The sequence below is a fragment of the Diadema setosum genome, chromosome 16, assembly GCF_964275005.1.
Source record: "Diadema setosum chromosome 16, eeDiaSeto1, whole genome shotgun sequence".
NCBI classification, from domain to species: domain Eukaryota; kingdom Metazoa; phylum Echinodermata; class Echinoidea; order Diadematoida; family Diadematidae; genus Diadema; species Diadema setosum.
This window is the reverse complement of record NC_092700.1, coordinates 8,029,960-8,053,048: the sequence shown is the minus strand read 5'-3', so window position 1 is coordinate 8,053,048 and position 23,089 is coordinate 8,029,960. Positions and strand designations below refer to the sequence as shown.

Sequence of the window (23,089 nt, the reverse complement as noted above, 5' to 3'; positions counted from 1 at the left end):
CCTTGTTTGTTTTGCAAATGAAGTAAGCACACACTTCCAAGCCGCAGAATTAGCATATGCCTGGAATTTCATGTGTGTGTGCGCATGCGCGGCCAGCCAATATTTGCCCAGGCTTTCGACTCTGTCATCAATATCGTCATACATTTTTGTTTGCTTTCATGCTAGGTGAGCCCCAAGTCGACCTTTGTGCCTTGACGCACTTTACAACACCCAGCGTACACACATACAGTGCGCATTTCTCAAATATGGCGTGACGTTCATAATGAATATCCTCTTCTGAACTAACGGTTTTACCCCACTGGGTTCTTTGCAAAATTCCCTTGCAATCATGATAAATGGTATGGTCGTTCATTCTGTTAGTGTCCTAGCAACGTGCCTATCACATGACAAAGATCGTGACAGTTCAATTCATATCTCCTAGTTTTATCCCAAATTATCCATGAGGAACTGTCATCTACAAAATTAGCTTAAAATGATCGATTCTCACTCACACACACACACACGCACTCTCTCTCAGCCATGTGCAAATCACGTGACCAAAGAAGTGATACCTTTTTTCAGGCGTATTTAAAGGAAATCCAGTGCGCCTTTTATATTCGAGATGTGTATTTACTTACTTTGAACAATGCACACACACACACACACACACACACACACACATACACACACACACACACAATATATATATATATATATATATATATATATATATATATATATACACACACACAAGAATACGGCTTGTAATCGCTCTTCTCTCGGGTGCAAAGAACATGAATTGACTCTAAATGTAGAGTCTCTTACAGTTTCTGAGTGATATTTAAACGACCCCGGCTCCCCCCCCCCCCGAAAAAAAAGGTAAAGAAATTAAACGTAGCACAAGAACACAAAAAGAAGCAGTGATCACAATGCAATTTGTGGATGAAGAGAACCAGTGGAACACTATAATGGTACAATATTGTAACTTCGAATAATTTTCCCCACCCGAGATCGTTATATCAATACGCGGTTCATACATTTTAATGTGACCATCAATCATGTCAACTGTCTCGAATTGATGAATACAATGAATCTATGTGTTCACATCCTATACAATGTAATAGTAAGAACATAATATCGGAATGACTTGCAACGAGAGGGTTTCATATAATTATTTCCTGTCAATTTTCAATATATCATCATTTTGTCAGTGGAATTTTCCCTATCTATACAAAAAGGCAGACATCACACGCATACACCGGGGAGGTGGAACTTGACTCTATCACTCTAGCTGTACGAACCATCAGTACCAGGTCTCATGTATGATATATCCATGGTGTGATCTTTGTTGGTTTTTTCGCGAGGAAAACACATGACACAATGTGTGTTGTGTTGTTGATTGCTGTTTCTGATTGTAATCTCCGGTTTAACCATTGACCTTTGTCCACCAACATCAAACCCATTGGTTATCACAAGATGCTGTTGTATTAAGAGGATGATAATCGAGATAATACCTGTTTTGGTCCATCTATAGTAGCTGTTACAATCAGGTTGTCTTTGTCCCTGTTGTATAAAGTTCAGTGACTTGAATATATCGAGTATATATGGAGCAAGCACTGGATGCAGCGCCCCTTCCGTCACCCCCCCCCCCCCCCATTGCTGGTAATTATCTTATTGTACCCCTCTTGAGGAGTTACGGTAAATAGTACTGATACAGTCCATGGTTAAGAAGGTTTAGATGATACCTGCAATCAGCTCCCAGGTAAACATTCAGTATACCTCCTTCCTACCATTGTTCTATTTGTATTATCTTTTCAGATTGGTGTTTGGGGTTTTTGATTTGGTTGGGGTAAGGAACGAATAGCTAGGTTTATGTATCAGCTGATTGAATGTGACAGGTAATAATGGATAATGGTCAATGTTCCTAAATATCTCGAATAGCCAATGTTCCTGAATATCTCTAACGGTCAATGTTCCTGAACATCTCAGGTGACGTTTATCTGCAATGCATCTGGGCTCTTCTACCTAGCGAATATCGAGCCTATATGCCACACCTCGCTACTATCTTTCACAATAACGAAGATACCTATCAAAGCATACGTGACATCCACGTACTGCTTTTGCGTGTACCTTTGAATTAGGAAAATAGAATTTTGCACTCCTCAATTCAAAACGCATCTAGTAAGGAATTCTGTAACTACATTGTATCTTATAGTATTTTCATTGGAGCACGGTGGTAAAGTTGTGACTGCCCAGTATATGCCGTAGAGATGGTAATGTCGTAGCTATTAGAAATCAAGTCCTTGTAATCGCAACATGAAGCACATTCTTACGACCTTCTTTTGAATTTGCCTCCCCTCTAAACCTCTGTTTATTCTCTTACTCTCACAATAATTTCAAACTATGAACTGGATATGCCTATGTCCTACAACATTATTTCCGCAAATACTTGGTAATGAAATTTTTTTAATAACTAATCCGAAACTCCTGTTTGCATTGTTATCCCCTCCCCCCACATGTCCGAGTGATAATTAAAAAGAAAAGGTTCTTTTCGATCTCTGGACATGTCATGTCCTTTTTTTTCCGTTTTTTTTTTTTTTTTTTTAGATATATATATATAGTGCTGTTATCAACACTTAATCAGTTAATGCATTTCTCCCTTCTCTTCTTTTCCTTTTCTCCCTTCAACAGAAAAAAAACCAAAAAAAAAAACATCTCTTCCTCAACCAGTGCTAGAGTACTCATGGATACGACCAAGAAGGAAGGGAAATGATTTTTGGAACAATCGTTGTATTTGTAGGTTTGAACTTATTACCCACCGATCGACCACAGATCGTCCGTAAACCCAGACAGAACTGAGACATCATGAACGGGGTTTACAAAAGCAATAACGCCGACGATCGCATTCTCCTGCGACCGCCGTCGACCATCGGAACCCAGACGAATTTCGATAACGAGATACAGGGTTTCGACAACCCCCTCCATGTCGAGCTCGAGACGTCGCTCGACAACGGAGCCGTCAAGCACACCGAGACCAACGGGAACGCTCACCATCCCGAGGCTAACGGCACGGCCGTTGCCAATGGGACGTCGACGACAAACGGTGCTGCTGCCTCGCCAAACGAGGAGTTACCTCCCAAGAACGACGTCTCGACGCCGTCCGATGGCGTCGATGACGACGAAGACGACAACCCAGACTGTGGCTGGTACAAATGGCGACCAAACTGTGTGCAGGTATCTTTCCTCATCTATACAAATCCAGCTCGCTGGATTTCGAGACACTTCGCTATAAATCTCACACGTTTTGATAATACCTGCTTTTGTAACTTCAGAAGAAGTTTCTCCACTGTTCTCAAGTTGGGTTGATACAGAATTTCAGAAAGGTGACAAGATGGCTCAATCGGCGGCATGCAAGCTGTACAATCAGGTGTTTTGTTATAGTGGGGCAGATGAAATGAAAAAAAAAAAGATACTCATATCTGGCGGAGTGTATGAAATTTTGAATATAGGATCATTTTGAGGCGCTGATTTAAAAAAAAAAAAAAACAAATTGCCGGATCCAAGAGATCTTACCACTGAGTCGGCCGCCATTTTGAATTTTAATATGGCCGTCGTCACAAAACATTTAGAGATCCCTATCTTCACTTTTTAATGACATAGGCCATTGAAATTTGATACATAAAAGCATGTGATAATAAGTTGAATTTTAACAGATTAATTTGACATGTCTGACAAGCTGCACGGCAGCCAATTTGAATTTTCCTACATTGTTGCCACGTCGGAGTGTTGAAAATCTCTGTATCGCGTTTGTAAATTAGGCTACCTAATTGAGTGCGCGTTAGTAACTTATTGAGTGCGCGCTATTGTATGTACATTGTGACGTCAGTGAAAGTGCATTATGCTTTATTTTTGCTGCACTTTGTTGCATGCCCGTGATTGTTAGTCGTGATGTATGTCTTGGCAGCCATATTGGAATTCAAAATGACTGACTTGTAGCGTTGTTATAAATTCCATTTGTAACCCAGCATGTTATGATAATTGTTTTCACCAAATTTCAGCGTCACTCGTCACTTAGAACTCGAGATAGGGATTTCAAACATTTCGTCGTGGGGGCCATATTGGAATTCAAAATGGCGGTCATTCGATGTTTGTCAGACACTTAATCCCTCATTGAATTTCACATGTCGTAACGCTCTTGTGTCGTGTGTGTACGACACAAGAGCGTGTGTACGACGTGTGTACGACACAGGAGCAACAGGTCACTACAGAATCCAAGTTAGGGATAGTTAGATATCTCGGGACGGCGGCCATATTTCAATTTAAAATGACGGCCGACCCAGTGATCAGATCTCTTGGATCCGGCGGTTGTTGAAATCATCGCCCAAAAATACCCCTATATGCAAAACTCCATACTCTCTGCCGGATATGAGCATCTCGACCAATCTTTGCTACATAGTAGTGATTATCTGCCCTACTAGTGATTTTATTCACGCATGTATTGTTTATAATATCAATTCGGGATGTTCTTATTCTGTAATAAATTAATATATCCATATACAGCTCATAGTGAATACGAAATCTTTTCTTAATCTCTCACCATTTTTTTCCCGCAGTGCTGCAACAACATCGTCGGTTACACGTTCTTCCTCTCGGTATTCGTCATCGCCCAGGGCATGACCGTCAACGGGCTCGTCTACGTGGTCATCACCACGCTCGAGCGGCGATTCGGCTTCCCCAGCGTCAAGAGCGGTCTGATCTCGAGCAGCTACGATTTCACCGTCATGGTCATCATCATCTTCGTCACGTACTTCGGCGAGAAGGCGCACAAGCCCATCTGGCTGGGCATAGGTGCACTCATCTTCGGTGTAGGGTCGCTCATATTCACGCTTCCGCATTATATAACGGGCGACTACCAGTATCAGGTAAGATTTAAGTCAACAAGGATGACTTAAGTCAAAGAGACATTAGCATTCTATTGAATTGAATTGAACTGAATTCAATTCAATTCAATTCAATTCAATTCAATTCAATTCAATTCAATTCAATTCAATTCAATTCAATTCAATCCTGTCAATTCAATTCATATTTTCACTTTTTCGACGAGAACTTAGACATTTCACTCTCTTTGGTAACAAAGAATAGCCCAAGGTTCCATAAGCAAAACAAAGCAAAATGAGAAGAGTATACAGTAATTTTGGAACCTTATAGTAATTATACGTTGTCATGAAAACTAAAGTGATGAAACTGAAATAACAATATGCATGCTGCGAAAAATGGAGAGACCTACTAAAATGACAAAGTTTGCAGAATGTGGGTCCATCATGGAAAGAACGTCAGTAGAACAGCTGAATTATAATTGCCAAGAAGACAAAATGTACAAAGAAAAAAATTATCTCTGAAATATTAACTTAGGCTGTATGAAAAATCGTGAAGAAATCTTATGTCAATACATGTTGAAACAGACAGTCCTTACATCTATTATCTGAAGAACTAAAGGCCGTGTCACACCTTTCCGGGCAAGCTAACCGGGCTTGTTGCGAGGAGGGATTTTCCGCACGCAGGAGAATTTTCCGCGGGCGGACAAGAATGTTTGCGTGTTTCGCACCTGTTTCTTACCTACTAAACACGTACTACTTACCTTCTACTTGCGTGTATTCCGTGTGACCTGCGCGAGAGCTTTGAAACCGATCCGTTTTCTGTTACGAGCGACTTACAGGTACTGAGATGTACCTGCGTTGGGGTTGCCTGCGAGGTGCTGCTGGTGTAAAGGTCTCATACTGGTGTTCTGCGTGTACCTCTGCGAGCGAATCCCCAATACTCACTCGGAACAAGTTTTGAGCATGCTCAAGGCCTTGTCATACCACATCTGGGGAAGTTTTGCGGGTTGACTTGCGGGGAAACGAATTTGCTACTCGAAGCTCTCCGTATTTAGTCCGCACCTGACAGTACCTAGCACGTATCTCGCCTGTAGTTGCCCGGAGGTGCGCACGCAAGTCCGATCTAACCGCAGCCAAGTTTTGACCATGACCAAAATTTTTTCCGCGTGAGTCGCGGGAATGCCCGGAGAGATCCACGCAGTACGCCAGTAGGAGGCCCTTAGCGACAGCACCTCGCAGGCAACTCCCACGCAGGTACTTCGCAGTCCCGTATGCAACCAAGATAATGACATTCTGTGTGACTTCAGCCATTCCTTCAGAGGAATTCCTTCACTGAGTTGTTAGCCCCCAGGCGACTGGTACAAAGGTCACACAGTATACTCGCAAGTAGAATTTAAGCAGAAAGCATCCAGCAAGTAAGACACATGCACTGACTCACTCAAATCCTTGTCCGCCCTCAGGAATGCCCGGTATGCTGGAAAATCCCTACACTCAACAAGCCCGCGTAACTTGCCCGGAAAGGTGTGACAGGGCCTAAACATAGTTGCGGTTAAAAAGATTTGCGTGCGCACCTCCGGGCGTCTACGGATGAGATACGTGCTAGGTATAACTGTCTTGTGCGGGTCATCTCCGGGGACCTCCGGGTAGTAAAAAATTGTTCTTCGCAGGTCGTACGCAAGGCTTGCCCGGAAAGGTGTGACACGGCCTTAAACTAGATAGGCATACTCTGAAATATAAGTTGATATGCCTTCTCTTTCATTTTTCATAGATTTCAATGGGAACTGTTATTTTTCATAACTATATAAGCTCCCTTTTAAGCTCATACCAAAGGTTACTACACAGTGGATATAGACTCTCCGGTGCTCATATGAGTTACATTGACAGTTTCAATTATATCTAGTAATATGTATAATCATCATACATGGAAGGAATCTGATATCGGTAGAGGTCTCATATTCTCCTTCTTCTTGTACACTTCCTCATCATCTCCACCATCATCTTCCTAATATCTGTCTTATTCTCTCTTCTTCTTCTTTTTCTTCTTCCTCTCCTCCTCCTCCTCCTCCTCCTCCTCCTTCTTCTTCTCTCTTCTCCTCCTCCTTCTCCTCATCGTCCTCCTCCTCCTCTTCCTTCCTTTACTTTGAATTCTCCTCTGCACCTGAGTACAGAACACCGATTTTGAGATGTGCGACCCGAGCCGGCCAGACTTCGGTGGATGCGAGGATATGTCCACTCTTAACGAGGGGCTCACGAGCTACTACGGAGTCTTCATTCTGGCCCAGGTGTTCCATGGGATCGGAGCCTCGCCCCTCTACACGCTCGGCATCACGTATATCGACGAAAATGTGTCTTCGGCTGCATCCGGAATCTACATAGGTATGTAGGAAGACAATTTCCTCCTTTTTGAAGGTGGGAGGAGGCCCTCTGTAGTCCCTCTGTCGGCAGAACCTTTAGGATTGATGTATTAAGATATTGTCACAATCGTGATGAAAAAAAAAAGATGGAAGAATGAAGCACTTTACTTACTATTTTTTTTTTTGTAATCTTCCTTGTAAGTGGGAAGGTAAATCATTTCCGTAACGCAAACTTTCCTTTCGAAGTTTTCAGTTATTTCATTGTTGCCGGATTAAGAAATAATTTCTTAAGTCCAAGCAATGTCACCGCTGTGCATGGGCAAATTATGGTACACTTCTGGCGTTCATCAGGTGTATAAAACAAAAGTCTTCGTATTGCACGTGTAACCATGAGTCCTGGCCTTCCAAATGCATTGTAGGTCAATATGAACTGACAACAGTGTAATGCGTAGATTTCAGATGATATCAGAAACGCGTCCAATTAAAAGGCAAAATTCTGATCGCCAGAACAAAAAAAAAAAACAAAAAAAAAAAAAACTGATGCTGCTGTTTTCACAAATATTTTTTTAAAAGACTAATTTGCTATGCAGATGTAATTATTTGATGTTAGTGTAAGTGTTGGAAGAAAAATAAAGATCATGTATGGCCTTCACTTGTCGATAGTTAACTGATTTGCTTTTTCCTCTATTCACTTTTAGTGTTTCTAAGTTAGTAAGTTTCCATGTTATTTCTTTCTTCTTCTTTTTTTGTCTCCGATTCACTCCAGGTATATTTAAATCTATGGCCATTCTTGGTCCGGCGGCTGGTTATATCATCGGTGGAATATTTTTAGGTTTTTACGTGGATATACGAAAAGACCCCAACGAGTAAGTGCGTCTGTCATTTCAACTATGATATTAAAAACATGTTACTAATGAAAATATTAAATGAATAATAAGTAAATGAGATTAAATCGCAAAGGCTTGCAATAGCATGAGCTGAAGATGGTCATGATTACTATGATAGTGAAGTAGGAAAGAAGATAATATTCATGACTTTTTTTGGTATTTTATGGTATCTGCATTTGGTGCATGTATTTATCGGTATTTGTCTTGAAATTAAAAAAAAATGTAAATCACAGTTCATAGTTTGTTTTCAATTGCACTGTGTTATCTCTGTGTATTCAAATATAGTAATCATATGGGTTGGAAATGAAATAGAACGAAATAAAAAACAAAACAAATGAAATATAATGGAGATAGTAACGATGATGCCAAGTTCATAAATCTTTGTTTAATGGAACATTCTTTTCTCTGTTCTCTCTGTCGGTCTGTCTGTCTGATACACACACACTCTCTTTCTCTCTCTTATTCTGTCATCCTGTGATGACGTTAGACTTGATATTGATCCTTCGAGTCCAACTTGGGTCGGAGCGTGGTGGCTGGGCTTCATCGTGGCTGCTGGAATCTCATTCTCAATCGTGTTCCCCTTCTTCGCCTTCCCGCGTTCGCTTCCAGGTTGGTTGCCATGACGACCCATCCAACAATTTCGTTCTTACCAGAGATTGTTATTGTGCACTCTAGACTAAACGAAATCGACAGGGAATATTTCATGCAATCGGTGTGTGTGTGTGTGTGTGTGTTTGTGTGTGTGTGTGTGTGTGTGTACTGTATGTACAGATACATATAGTATGACTTTAGCAGAGTAGTGCGATTGGTTAGACAGAAAAAGTGGCTACATCTAGATAGCGAGAAAGAGGGATAGATAGATAGATAGATAGATAGATAGATAGATAGATAGATAGAAAGATAGATAGATAGATAGGTAGATAGATAGATAGGTAGATAGATAGATAGATAGGTAGATAGATAGATACAGATAGATAAATATATCTTATAGATAGATAATGACTGGTATACAGATAGATAGATAGATTGATCGATGGATAGATGAGAGAGGGAAAGAGAAAGAGAGAGAGAGAAGGAAAAAGGGTGAGTAAAATGTATCACCGTCATGAGTAAAACCAGACTATTACTGAACGCGACGTGCAATCTCTGTTTGATTAGTGGCAATAGTTTTTAATAATCTTATTGTATTTTTGCTCAGTGATCTGTTGTCTGTCTCTTGGAGGTGATATTGAATTAGCAGCGATTTTGGATTCTGTGATTTGATTGGTCAATCAACCGTGCAATATATCGCGCATTATGTGAACGAGGTCATTGCCACAATATTTCGTGTTTCGCAATTCACATTCGCATATTTATGCACACATAATGTAGTACGTACGTGTATGCGTTGATCACTCCCATGCATATCCCAAACATTTCATTTCCATGTCCTTTCATTAAGTTTCCGCACAAATTATACAGAGTTGTGCTTACAACGTCCATCCATAAGACAATGTAAAGTAACACATAAATTATAATTCAAATTCATGAAATCAGTCTTCCGTCGAGATGTTTTCATTGCAACTGATTGACAAATTGCCCTACATCGACGCCTGTCCGGTGATCAGGAGGTCGTAGGTTCGAATCCTGCTCGAGTATGTACGCCCATGATTTTTTATCATGGCTACTACTAAAACACTGATCAATTCAGTGCTTATTTACGTCGATGTAGGGCAATTTGTCAATCAGTCATAAATTATAAGTTGTTAACTTCATTGTATACAAATAGCATTTACATTGCACAAAATCAATTGAAATCATTCTCAAGTACACTACATACAGGACGGATAAATAAAAACCTACATACAGACATAGGAACCTACATAAAAGCAGATGGTTGGGGGAGTAGGTTCCCCGAAAGAAACATGGCTCAAAGCCGGCGATTTGAATATCGAAAATTGATTTAAAAATGACCAATACAGAATTCATGTAGGATCTAGATCGAGATCTACAGAGTATCTAGTCTTCACATTAAATGATAACGATCCTTGCCCCCTGCTTGTTCTCACGTAATACAGAAACAAGCTCGAAGTGACTGATGATATTCAGCTTGCAGTCATTGCGAAAGCCTCATGCTCATTGCCCCGCTCAAAAACTATGGGGGCGCTGTGGCATAGTGGATACAATTTATATGACTCCCGACTCCCGATGAGGACCCGAGTTCGATTTCCTCCCAGTGCTTACGTCTTTGGACAAGATGTTTTTACCCACTATGTCTCTCTCGACCCATGTGTATACATGGGTACGTGTCAACGCTAGGGTGATAATAATGGCAGGGCCCTCTGGTAGAACAGTGGCAACACTGAAGAGGCTACCCTGGGTATGACCTTATTAACATAATCATGATAATTAAAACAAATCTTCTTTTAATACCCACAAGGCGGAAAAAAAGTCTTCGCCCAGCGCAAGCACGAGACCCAACGCGGGATGGAGTTTGAGACGAAGACCGGCTGGGGGTCCATCACCCAGTTTCCCCACGCCTTGTGGATGCTGATCAAGAACCTGCCATACATGTTTAACAACATCTCCACGGCCTGCGAGACCTTCATCTTAGTTGCCGTGGGCGTCTTCGGCCCAAAGTACATGGAGTCGCAGTTCAACTTGACGTCGGGCCAGGCAGCCATTTTGGCAGGTAGGTAGGGGGTCGGAGTAATTGTGATTTTGATATAATTTCCTCTAATCTGACTGGATATCGATAGTGATTTCAATCGACTTAATTCAACTCGTTGCGATGTCAGTATTTTGTATTGTTTGATATTGATTTGATTCGTTTTTATTTGATTTCCTGACAGGGCACTTTAATTTGATTTGATTTGATTTGATTTTGCTTGCTCCCTATGTTAACTTTATTATAAAAGCATAATGTTCTCCTAACAAGATGTGCATCATTAAAAAGGACTGGACGGAATATTTAGAATGATCGTTCCAAAGGGGCTAAAATATCCTCCAAAAAAGACATTTTGCGCGTCGTAGGGTTGAAACGTTCAAATTCGGACCGTTCCCGTTTAAAAAAAAACAAAAAAACCATCGTCTGTTGCATTGTGAGAGTTAAATTGATTGCAGTGTTTTGAGAGTAATCTTCGCATATTTTACCCTATAGGCGACATTTTTGCAGCATCACCATCAATTAAGATGACAATTCAGTTGAAGAAAATGTCGTGAATTAGGATTTATATTATGTATAAGTGTTTCCAGCGATGGATATGAATAATAAATCTTGTAGTGCTCAGTAGTTGCCTACTTCTTGTTCTCCGTCTTTTCCTTCTCTGACCTGTGTCCCTATTTTCTCCTGGCAAATATTTTGGATCATGTAGCCATATCTCTCTCCCCCCACTCCCCACAGGTATTATCGTGACTCCGTCAAGTTTCATAGGCGCCCTCTTCGGTGGCTGGGTGGTGAAGAGATTTGACCTGAAATACAGAGGGATGTTGAGGTTTACTCTTGGAGTGCTCATCTGTAGTTTGGGTCTTCAGTTCGTCTTCTTCATGAGCTGTGCAAACATCGACTTTGCCGGAGTTACGGTGGATTACAAAATTAGGTAACCATTGTTTGCCTGATTTTACTCCTATGTGATTCAGTTTTTGTGGGTCAAGGGAGATAGTAATATCTTGCTTTTCAACTTTTTATTTCATTTGAAAGTAGACTCATCGCTTCATCAATGGAAAGAATTTTCTATCCAGCTTTTTCTATCCCTTTTATGCTTTAGTTTGCAATTTTCTTGCGTTTAATGCCACTTCATAGTGTTAGATGGGCAAAGCTCAGTGTACTTTTGCCTTTAGTCAAGAGGTTGCTCGCAGAGATTTTAGTTCTTTGTAATCCCAGCATAAAGTTTTCATACGTTAAACGTCGGGGCAGTAATATGTGCGACATGCATGCTCCTTTACATAAGCTCATTGATGTAATGTATTTTCCTTTTGAAGTTCTCTTATCCGCCTTGTATTAATGACCAATGCGTGCATATGATTATACTGAGGTCCACTGCTTACTTGAAATACTGAACAACAGACAATAATTTTCTTTAAGTACAATACGGGGGATTCAGAACAGCAATAAATCAGCCATTACTAAGAATGGCAAAGCATACCCTCCATTAAAAAAAGAAGACAATTTTTCTGAAGTCTCCAACAGATTGAAGATCTACGTAAGATATGGACTTAACTATCGACTTTTGATATCAAAGAACAAAGTAGGTTTTATTGCGACTGCAGAACCAGAGCCGTTCTAAATTTGTCATATCGTCAAATTCATTAAAATTATGATGAAAGACAAAATCCAAACAGTCATGACAAGTGACAAGGAAAGGTGAACACATTTCAGGAAATTAAGGACATTGGACCTTGGAGGAGTACTCAAAGCAAGGTGGATGACAAGTGACAACTCTATGTAAAACTTGGGGGCTGCAATAACCCGTTATGTCTGTTTATTTTAGATGGTGAAACCAGCAGACAATGAAAATCATGACAGAAAACCGAACAAGAACCTCGCAATCATTGACTGTTTACATTATGATTATTCCATCTAATTACAGGTGCATTTGCAATTTTTCACTATAACAGCAACGAAAAGGGACAAAATAACAGATGAAAGTCCGCATTGACTGGGACACTCACTTATAGTTTCCAAAGATGATGAGAAATAATGTTGAATAACCATTGAAAGCCAGACCTTCAGTTGTATCCCAAAAGGTATTTCAGGTCTGAAATGGAGATTATAAAAACTTGTTTTCTTAATTCCACTTCAATAAATGATAAGATATCTGATTTTATCCCATTTTTCCATCTTCCCTCCTGTATACTATAACTGTTTAACTTGGTTTCTTCCTCTCTTGTTTCATGTTATGTTCTATGTGTCTGTGTGTGTGTGTGTGTCTGTCTGTCTGTTTCCACTCATAACAGCCCCGGGTCCGGCGGTCAGGATTTCCAGGTCGACAATGCCTGCAATGAGGATTGTAAATGTATGCAAGACTTCCAACCCGTCTGTGGCCATGATGACGTGTTGTACTACTCCCCGTGCCACGCGGGATGCACGTTGAAAAACTCCTCACAAGACGACTCGTTGGTGGTAAGCACCTTCATGATTTAAAAAGTAAACAACAAAGACAACAACAACTGTAATTATCCCAGATGAGTCCAAGTATACCCACATGACTGTTCTTTGGTGCTGTGTCTGTTTTAATGTTGAACGCTCACTGTTAGTGTTTCATACGGCAAACAAAAACCTGATCAAGTATAAATTTGTATTCCGCGATGCTCGGTCTATTCAACGTGACGATAAGCTTACCTTCATAATATGGCCCAAAATTGCATGGAAACATTTTTGTATCATTTTACAAAAGTAGGAAATTTCTTACTCTACCGTATGTCAACTTTAAAAATAGTGACTCAATGCAAGCACAATTTCAGGGTATGAAACTATTACTCATTGCCTACATCTTACAGAAAAGACAAAACCCCATTCAATTTGCTTCTGTGGTCAAAGAGAAATGATGATTTTTGTAGAGCATGTCAGGAATCCCTTCCCTCCAAGTTCTGTCTATATATTCTGCTTACACATTAATATGCAGTTCCAGAGCATCCAAGTGCGAAACTTGGAAGAATCTGACTCATGACATGCTTTAATAATAATAATGATAATAATAATAATAATAATAATAATAATAATAATAATAATAATAATAATAATAATAATAATAATAATGATAATAATAATAATAATAATAATATTAATAATAATAATAATAATAATAATAATAATAATAATAATAATATTAATAATAATAATAATAATAGCTCACAACATTTCTATAGCGCGTTATCACATGAAATGTCTCTAAGCGCTCTACAACAATCCACATCTCTCTGTGACCGATTAACCAAATTGAATGGGCTTTTCTGCAAAATAGAGCTGAGATGTTATATTTTATGACCCTGAAGTAGCATTTACAGTTTTATCATATTATCATATATTGGGTGTTATCAATGCAAAAATCCGATTGTATTTTTTTTTTTTTTGGGGGGGGGGGACATGGACTGTCTACATCGAGACACACTGATGATCCCTTCATTTATTTTTTTGCACTCGAATGCTGTATCGAGCCTATCTGTAGATTTGTTATTATTGTTGTTGTTGCTGCAGCTGCTGCTGTTGTTGTTGTTGTTGTTGTTGTTGTTGTTGTTGTTTGGTGTTGTTGTTGTTGTTGTGGTGGTGGTGGTAGTTATGATTTTTTATTTATTCATTTGTGTGTGTGTGTGTGTGATAGTGGTGGTGTCTAACGTCTTTGACCATGTTGCACGTCATTTTTGATAAATCTCACAGACATACTACGACTGCGCTTGCATACCTTCAGCCGCCAACGAGACGGTCGGGTACGGCCACGGGACCGGGGGCCGGTGTGAATACAGCTGCCAATCACAAACGATGTTTGTCGTCATAGCCTTTCTTCTTATCACAGTCACGTCTATGATAGCTGTTCCTCAACTGACCGCCACGCTAAGGTAAGCACACACACTCAACTAAAGTGTGTCCCTTTTCGAACCATGAAAATTAGATTCCATAAAAGCCGGTATATTTTAGAAATAGGTAATTCATCAGACCTTTCGTTAGAATGATAAAACTGGAAACTCCTTTATGATGAATACACTATGTTAGGAGACATTACTCGTCAACTATGCAAAATTTACTGACGTTTGCAAAAGGTGTATACGGCCATTACGCCTCTGAAACCTCCTTCCCCCTTAACGTATCAGTCACTTCATAAATTAGAGAGTTTAGATCGATGGTAGTTTGTATCAAAATCTCACTCAAATGATTCGCAATGCCAAACTCGATTTCTGTTCATACAGTAAGCCATAATTCCTGATGTAATCTTTATTGTGTGTGTGTGGGGGGGGGGGGGGGAGGGATTCGCGTTCCGTCGTCCGTGGCGGAGAAATAACGACAAGCGCAAGGCTTTATTATCATTTAAAAATAACGACAAAAAGAAATCCAAATCATTACATAAATGCCACTCCATCGTTTCTTTACAATTGACAGTCAATAAACTTTTCAGTGGATATTTTATGATAATGTTTGATCACTCGCAGCACCTACACAAAAACAAAACAATAACGCCAATTATTCAAGCTTATGAAATTCTTTCGGCGAGTTGTGTTTATTGCAACTGATTGACAAATTGCCCTATACATCGACGTAAATAAGCACCGAATTAATCAAACACAAATGATATATTCTTAGGAAGGTTGTTTCTGATGAAATTACATGAAATTGTGACAGCTTTTTGATGCATTCTTGTTTTCTTTCTTTCGTTTGTTTTTCTTTTTCTGCCCGTCTGTTTGTCTGTTTGTGCGTTTCTCTCAAAGATGTGTGGCGCCCTCACAGAGGACATTCGCCTTGGGTGTTCAGTCCGTCATTTACAGGTGTTTAGGTAAGTCAAAGTTTATGAGTCGGTCACACAAGGGGGTCTATCTCTACAAACAGTGAGTCTTAGGGTGCGTTTATCAATTTTTTTTTTTTTTTTTTTTTGCCAGAAACAGTGTTTTGAAACACTGTTTCTGGCCAAACAGTGTTCCTAGCAAGAAAAAAAAAAATCTTATGAAACGCTAGCCGTAACTTGAAACAGTGTTTTGAAACACTGTTTTGAAACGCACAAAACAGTTCGTTTCAAAACAGTGTTTCTGTAGAAACAGTGTTTTAAAAGTCTTATATGCGACCGCGATCTCAAACACGGTTTAAATGACGTCACATTGCCTTGCGCGCGGCCTGTTTGACCTTTTGCTGAAGAACAAATTGCGCAGAATGAGTTGCGCAATGGCACAGTCTGAGCGAGAGCCCCAACACGCTGGGGGAGAAAAAAAACCGTGTTTCAAATCAGTGTTCCGAATCAGTGTTTCAAAACAGTGATTCTCGGCACGCAAAATCTTATAAACGCGACCTAAGATTCAATAGATCGTGCCGTAAAAGGGATGGCATGGTTTTGAGCCAGACTGGGATTTAGATTTGAACTTTTCATGAGATAATTAGAAATCACTTATATGGCATAAAGAGCATGCACTCCTAAGAGGAATTCAAAGTTTATTTGATGAAAATTGATTTTCAAATAATCCAGATCCACAAAGGGCCCCTAATAAAAGATGGATCCTACTTTTTATTAGACCACTTTTGTTATTTTGTTGTTGTTGTTTTTTTTTTATATCTCGGCCATTGCAAAAACAATTTTTATCAGATAGACTTTGCATAATTACAAGTATGTATTTGGGTCTTTGATGTATTGTTGCATAGTATGTTGTTTGTTTGTTTTGTTTTCATGATTTCCCTAATGGCTTGTTTTATCATTTCGTTCATTCCTGCGTTCCTGTGGGAAACTATAGGCTCCATTCCAGGCCCAATCATTTTCGGCTCGCTGATCGATCGCACCTGTCTCATCTGGGAGGAGGAGGAGTGCGACGACAGCCGGACCTGCTGGCTCTACAACAACGAAGAGTTCAGCCGCTACACCCTCATCATGCTCCAGTCCGCCAAGGGCCTCTCCATCCTCTGCATCATCCTCGCCCTCGTCACCTACAAGCCGCCCGGCGACGACGAAGAAAAGAACGACGACAGCGCACCGACCACGGTCAGCGCGGAGCTCGCGGAAATCCCGCGCGTGGAGGACCACGTAGACGAAAACGCACCGCAGGTATAAACATCAATAACTATAATATTTCAAGGATGAAAGATAAAATAGAACAATCATTCCATTTTCTGCGTGAGTGAGCGGGGACCAACTCGGAATCTTACATTCATGATATAGGAGATTGTCAGAAGAGTAAGTCAAATGTTTTCACCAAAGGTGCATTGACAGAAGACACGAGCTCGACATCGACCACGATGATGAGCAAATGTGTTTTTTTTTTCTTCACACGAAGGGAGCACTGCCTTATGCCTTACCAATGAAACCAGATGAGATGACTTTCACGTTTTTGTGTGTGTTGATAAATGACTTGACGTATGATGTAATTGCTCGTGATGAAACTTTTTTTTTGCGCAGTGTTTAGGTTTTTTTTTGTTGTTGTTGAAAGGTAGCATCCATTGTTCCTCTTTAGCTGGCAAGATGTGAGAAATGAATGAATACTTCAAAGAAAGAATATGGAAAGTTCATTACGATGCTTTCCTTAGGCTTGTGTAGATAAATCTACCTCCTAGAATGCGGCAGTTAGAACTCGAATTGTTTATCCTGATTTTGTTTATCTCTTTCCTTAAACTGTGTTCATTCTCTCTCTCCGCTCCATCCACGTCCCTCTCCCGCCCCCCCCCCCCTTCTCTCTTCCTTATTATTGGTTTGAACAAGCTTTGACCTTTGCTCTAGCCGTTAGCTCATCAGGGTATGATAATATACGGTAACTACCTAGTCACCTTTCAGTACGCAAATCTCATTTTTTTTTATTCCTACCCAATGTCACCTTAAATCAAGATATCAGTTTACATTTCCGATGGTAAGCCTTATAGAGCTTGCTAACGCCCGGTACTTCGCTCGCAAATAAGGGATACTACCTCTCAGAACTTACTAATATATTTCAATTTGCTTTTTTTTTTCTATTAAGCCTTTTGAATGTGATAATCATGCGTAGAAAAAGTAACAATTAAATAATCTAAGGCTACATTGTGCCTACCATTCCGTATATTATGACTTCAATTACCTTAACCAACGTTGACCAAAAGCAATAAACATAAACCTCATTCTGCTTAAACAATAGAAAATAGAAAAAAGAAATCTCTGACGGTCAGACAGGATAGTCGTATTATACAGGAGGTTTTTATTGTTGTTGTTGTTGTTTTTGTTGTTGTTGCTGTTGTTTAAATCCTGAATCCTGTGCACTCAAAACTTGTTTTCAGAGTACTTTTTTGATATTGTATGTACTGCAATAGCATGACCAAGTAAATTGAGATGTTCATTTTTTCCTTCCTGTCCGTGGGCTGCTGTTCTTGATTCTAGGTCTCGAATGCATTCCAAGTCTGCGGCATTATTCTAGGCAAACAGTATATGAATTCTTACGGTCATAACTTGAGAATGAAGACTAGAGTATTTTCTGAATCTTATACTACATGTTTTCCAAATTGTACTATTTGACTTTCAGCCATCAGGCAGTGCAAAAGAAAGAAAAATGTAGATGTAAATGTATATCCTGGTCAATGGATATTCCAGATTAATATCTAAGTCTGTGTTCCTTACGTGTAGCGGGAGATGTGTAAAAACTAGCGCAGGGTAGTGTTTTATTTGTATATAGAAAAACAAAAGACATTGCATTCCACACTTCCATCGGAAAAAAATATCGTTTTATATCCAACGTTTACAGCATGAAATTACATTTGACGAGATAGTGATTTAACAACATCTGCAAAACTCAGATTCAGATTAGCTCTAGATTATCAAGTATTGCTTGCTATGTTTCCCGTATTGGTCTTATAAAGAACGGCAGGAGTTTTTTGTTGTTGTCTTATTTCATTGTGGACATAAACACTCATAATCCTAGTGCTTTTTTATATCTTCCAAAATGTTTTAATGCTCGTATGTTGACATTTCATCTACATTGTTTTAGTCTCATACAATCTCATCGTTATCGAAAGTTCTAACTTTCGAGGTACATAATGTATAGCCGTAAGCGCAAGTTTTCTATTTGACTACTACTCACTCGCGAAGGCCGCAGTCAAATCCTTTAGAATATTAATCGTTAATGACCATGCTATTCTCTGTCGAAAATTACTCATGAAAATTTCTGAGTATGGAGATATGAAAGCGAAAATGTTTATCGGAAACCCTCCACATTGCTATCGTTTAATGCCGGTACCATATATTCTGTATTCTTGCTCAATTTAATAGATTTACTCAGGCATTCAATGAGCAAAATTTGCATACTGATGGAGTTAGATTGATAAGAAGCACGCATCTTTCGTTGCGTGTATATATTAGTTTGACTTCACTCCCATGATTTGACAGTACATTAAAAATCAACAGGACGCTCTATGTTGTGCAATATCATCACTGATAGTTATCTATCATCACCATTGGGAGGAGATTGTGAATGTGTATACTGATTTCAGGTAGGGTGCGTTCGAGCGCTCTCCTATTAAAAGCGAACTGTACCGTACCGTACCCGCGCCAGAGGAGCGCTCGAACGCTCCTAAAGTGTACCGTACTGTACCAAGCCAAAGTGGACCACTTCCCGATGTGCTCCAAAAGCGTACCAAAGCGTACCAAAAGTTCGCTGTAAAGCATGCGCGTATCATGCGCATACGTCACAATGCAAAGACATCATTCTCTTTGTTCGGGACAGCTGTAAGTAGTTCAATCGCCAGGTTGATGACATTCTTGCTACAAAAATGCGTGACCTTTCTAAAAACAACTCGAGAGGTACGCTTTCTCGACAGAGCGCTCGAACGCTTCAAATCTGGCACAGTTCGGTACGGTACGCTTTGGTTCAGTTCGCTTTGGTTCGCTTTAGAGCGCTCAAACGCACTCTTAGAGCAAACTTACTATCAACAGAATTAGGGAATTAGTACTTCAGCGTCATAGAATGTTGTTGGGGGTGCTCCAACAGCTGCAACATCTCGCGTGTAAGGTGTTACGTGTCTCCTTCTGGTTTTCAGTTCGAGCGGGACACGAGCATCGTACTCTCACTGTACGCTGCCCCGGTAACTCCGGCGTGGTTACTGAGCACATCGCCTTCTGCCTCCTCAGAGAAGACCCTGTTTGACTTAGGCGCACAAACCCTCTACACAACGTAGACCAAACCATTTTAAAAGAGAGCGATTTAACCCTTTGCCTTTCTGGAATCTGGTGGACCATTTACAAAGTATGTGGGAAATTCAGAATATTCGTAGGGAATGGGTTAAGACTATTGCAGCTGACAAAGTAGTAATCTATCAATGTAGTGACATAAGGTAGCAAAAATAGGATTGCTGTCATACAGTGTAGGTCTGCAATTATTTTTATCACTGGAATATAGAGGCTCTGTTGACTAGGAAAAAAACACACACTCTGATAGGATAGTAATCAGAAATATTTCAATTATTATTCAGAGAATAGTCATCTTCTTAAGGCTTGACAGACTTTAACCACCGACGAAAAGTGACGTAAGCAGGTTGCAACCAAAGTGCATTAATCTTCATCAGTTTTTCTTGTCCCGTGCATGGTCCATTGAAGTTTGGGGCGTTGTCTGTCCACCTGTTTGTTGGTCTATATGTCTGTCTGTCTGTAAAGGTCTGCAAAACGCATTGATTGCTGCACTTTTGACACGAGTGAATTTCCTTCCATGTGCCTAATTCTGGAAATACAAACCAAGACGTTTTAATTGCCAGTGATTGTATCATCGTTTCTGTTAATTTTTGATGACGCTAAAACATTCCACTTTTAGGCAAACTGTTTTCATATGATTGTACAAGTCTTGATCGTACTGATAAACACGTTTGTATTCCTGTGTATGTAAAATGTAATTACATCAGAAATTTCATATATTCATGTGTTCTTTCTATCATTTCTTAATGTGTTTAAATAGACTCACTAATTTAATCTAAATAGAATTTAAATAGAACTTATTCAAGTCATTTCAACTCTGAAACATTTAATATGACATGTATGAGGAACCGAAATAAGGTTTGAGTTGAATCCGGTAATGTTTTCTTTGATGGTGCTTAAAAAGCTTGAACCATTTGCTGGGGAACACCCCCCCCCCCCCCACACACACACACATACTTCCGCCCCTACTCTACATATTTTGAAAACCAACTTATTATTCTGTTGATTTGGCCTTATTGATCCGTATTAGAATGGACCAGTTCTCCTGGATGGTATTTTATTCTTAAAAAAAAAAACGGTCGTTGTAGAGAGTTGTCCTTTTTTTTCAGTTGATGTACTTTTAAAGCGGTTAATTGTTCTTCTCATCAGAGGTGTAAGCAATCTGTCTTTCCACTGCAGAACAAGAACCCGAAACGAAGGTGATAATCCTTTAATTAACCGACATCACCATCAGCTGATCATCAATCAATCAATTTTTCAAAGCTAATTTCCAGAGTAGGGCCTATATCTGTTGTCCTTGGAGCAAAACTGTTTTTAGGTTTAAAGTGAAAATCTTCCGTCTTCGTAAATAACTATGTGAACTAGTCACGTGATTTTGATCAACCAATAGAGATGTGTTGAGTGTCAGTAAGATAGGAATTCTTAATTTGCCGTACGCGTCTTTCATTTCCATTGTCTTGTCAATACGAGCGAGATTTCGTCAGAATCAGACAGGCCTACATGAAGAGCCATAGACGGAATAAGGTATTCTGAGTGTATGGGTATGATACGGATATTGATATTAAATTTGATATCCATCGATTTCTCGCTTTCCATTAAAAAAAGAAGAATTTTTAAAACTGTTTTTCACACACTACAGACCACACTGGCTTTTGTATAATTATTATAGATTAAATTTATATGGAATAATGTACTTAAAATAGCAGATCTACGTAAGAGAGACGAAAACAGTCATGTGGAGCTGCCCCAAGATGGCGATGTTCCTGACGTCACAATTTCATGGTTAGACTTGGTGATTTAGATTCTTGTTACCTACCTTTTCAAAGACTGCCTTATTCCTCGACTGAAAATATTTTAAATCTTGTAGCCAACTTTATTCAGCTGCTTTAAAACACCCTCATTTCTAAAATATTAGTCTGCACCACTTCTAACCGACCATTTTTCCCGAATATAATGATTATGTTGCATTTCCAATTCATGAAAGAGTGTTGTCCTATTTAAGATTCAGCAATGTCTGTTCAATCGTGCCAAAGACTATCACAAACAAGAAGTTTATTATTGTTGTTGCATTATATTCAGTTGAACCACATGTCAGTATAGTCATACGAGTCGACACGGTCGATGATTTCGATTGAAGCGTTGGAAAATATTGGTAGAAGTTCTTTGTTTATAGTGTAAAATTTGTTCTGTCTCGTATGATACTTGGCTTCAAAAAGCACATGTTCTAGTTGGCCTCACCATTTATGTAACTTGACCATTTTCGTACTGGAAAGAAGACAGTGTGAAGATGATTTCACACTGTGGTTTGGTTTTCACAGATTGTTCACATGGTATTGTTCTGTGTCACACTGTGAATTGATGATTCACAAGTGTTCACACTGTGTTAAAACACTCACATTTAACAGTGTGAAGAGAATTCACACCGTCTTCACAATGTGTTCACACTGTGTTTCTCACACTGTGGAACACTCAGTTCTTTCCAGCAGGGTTGCTTCCTGTTCTAAGTCTACGTAGATTTCAAAATCTGGTTGTGAAATGAGTATCAATTACAACCTCATTTCAGACCATTTTTATACGGCCTAATCACAACGAAGTGACGTTGACAACTATAGGATTACCTTCACGCATTCGTATTTCTTGGGCTCGTGTATTGAATGTGAGAAAAACGACGCAATCATATGCTGCGTTTGTCTATTTGTTTGTACATTCGTTTATCTGCATAATTTGTTGCACGTGACAACTTCATTGAAATCGTTCTATCAAAAGTCAGTATCGACATACATTTTTGCGTATAGTTCCCAAGTGCTACCTGTGCCAGGCCATCTAAACTTATGATATCATTATACGTCGACTCGTGTGCAAACTAAGTTTTGGGTAATTTGCAATGTCTATCGTTTTGTGCCTCTGTGTTTGGCGTACTATCTGATCATCAGAAACACTAATGGCGGGAGAAAGTGGATACTGCCGTTTCCGTGGTTACAACCATAATTGCTACGTATAGGTACATGTTATCGTTTTATTGTTGTTTCTTTTTTATTTGAGGAGAGCTGCAATCGAAAATTTTATGAAATAAATTCTATGCACAATTCAGGAATATGATTCTGTACATTTGGATATGTCGAATGGCAATGATCACGATATGAATATTTATGAAATCATTGAAATCAATAAATTATATTTCC

The 23,089-nt window shown here is 39.5% G+C and overlaps 1 protein-coding gene across 1 annotated transcript; it reads left to right on the top strand.

Moving 5' to 3' along the window:
* Nucleotides 1–2,844: 2,844 nt before the first annotated feature.
* Nucleotides 2,845–19,897, top strand: LOC140240068 (solute carrier organic anion transporter family member 4A1-like). Its single transcript, XM_072319877.1, has 12 exons — nt 2,845–3,213; nt 4,593–4,901; nt 7,025–7,232; nt 7,977–8,076; nt 8,585–8,706; nt 10,517–10,768; nt 11,480–11,675; nt 13,033–13,198; nt 14,453–14,631; nt 15,496–15,560; nt 16,504–16,811; nt 19,760–19,897. The coding sequence occupies exons 1-12, from the start codon at nt 2,845–2,847 to the stop codon at nt 19,895–19,897; spliced, it is 2,412 nt and encodes an 803-aa protein (XP_072175978.1).
* The last annotated feature ends 3,192 nt before the right edge of the window (nt 19,898–23,089 follow it).

What these genes read in the sequence shown, in the direction of transcription:
- LOC140240068 (XM_072319877.1), top strand. Translation starts at nt 2,845, where the DNA reads ATGAACGGGGTTTACAAAAGCAATAACGCCGACGATCGCATTCTCCTG. An exon ending in GGCGACCAAACTGTGTGCAG is followed by an intron (nt 3,214 to 4,592) that starts GTATCTTTCCTC and finishes TTTTTCCCGCAG; the next exon opens with TGCTGCAACAACATCGTCGG. An exon ending in ATACGAAAAGACCCCAACGA is followed by an intron (nt 8,077 to 8,584) that starts GTAAGTGCGTCT and finishes TGATGACGTTAG; the next exon opens with ACTTGATATTGATCCTTCGA.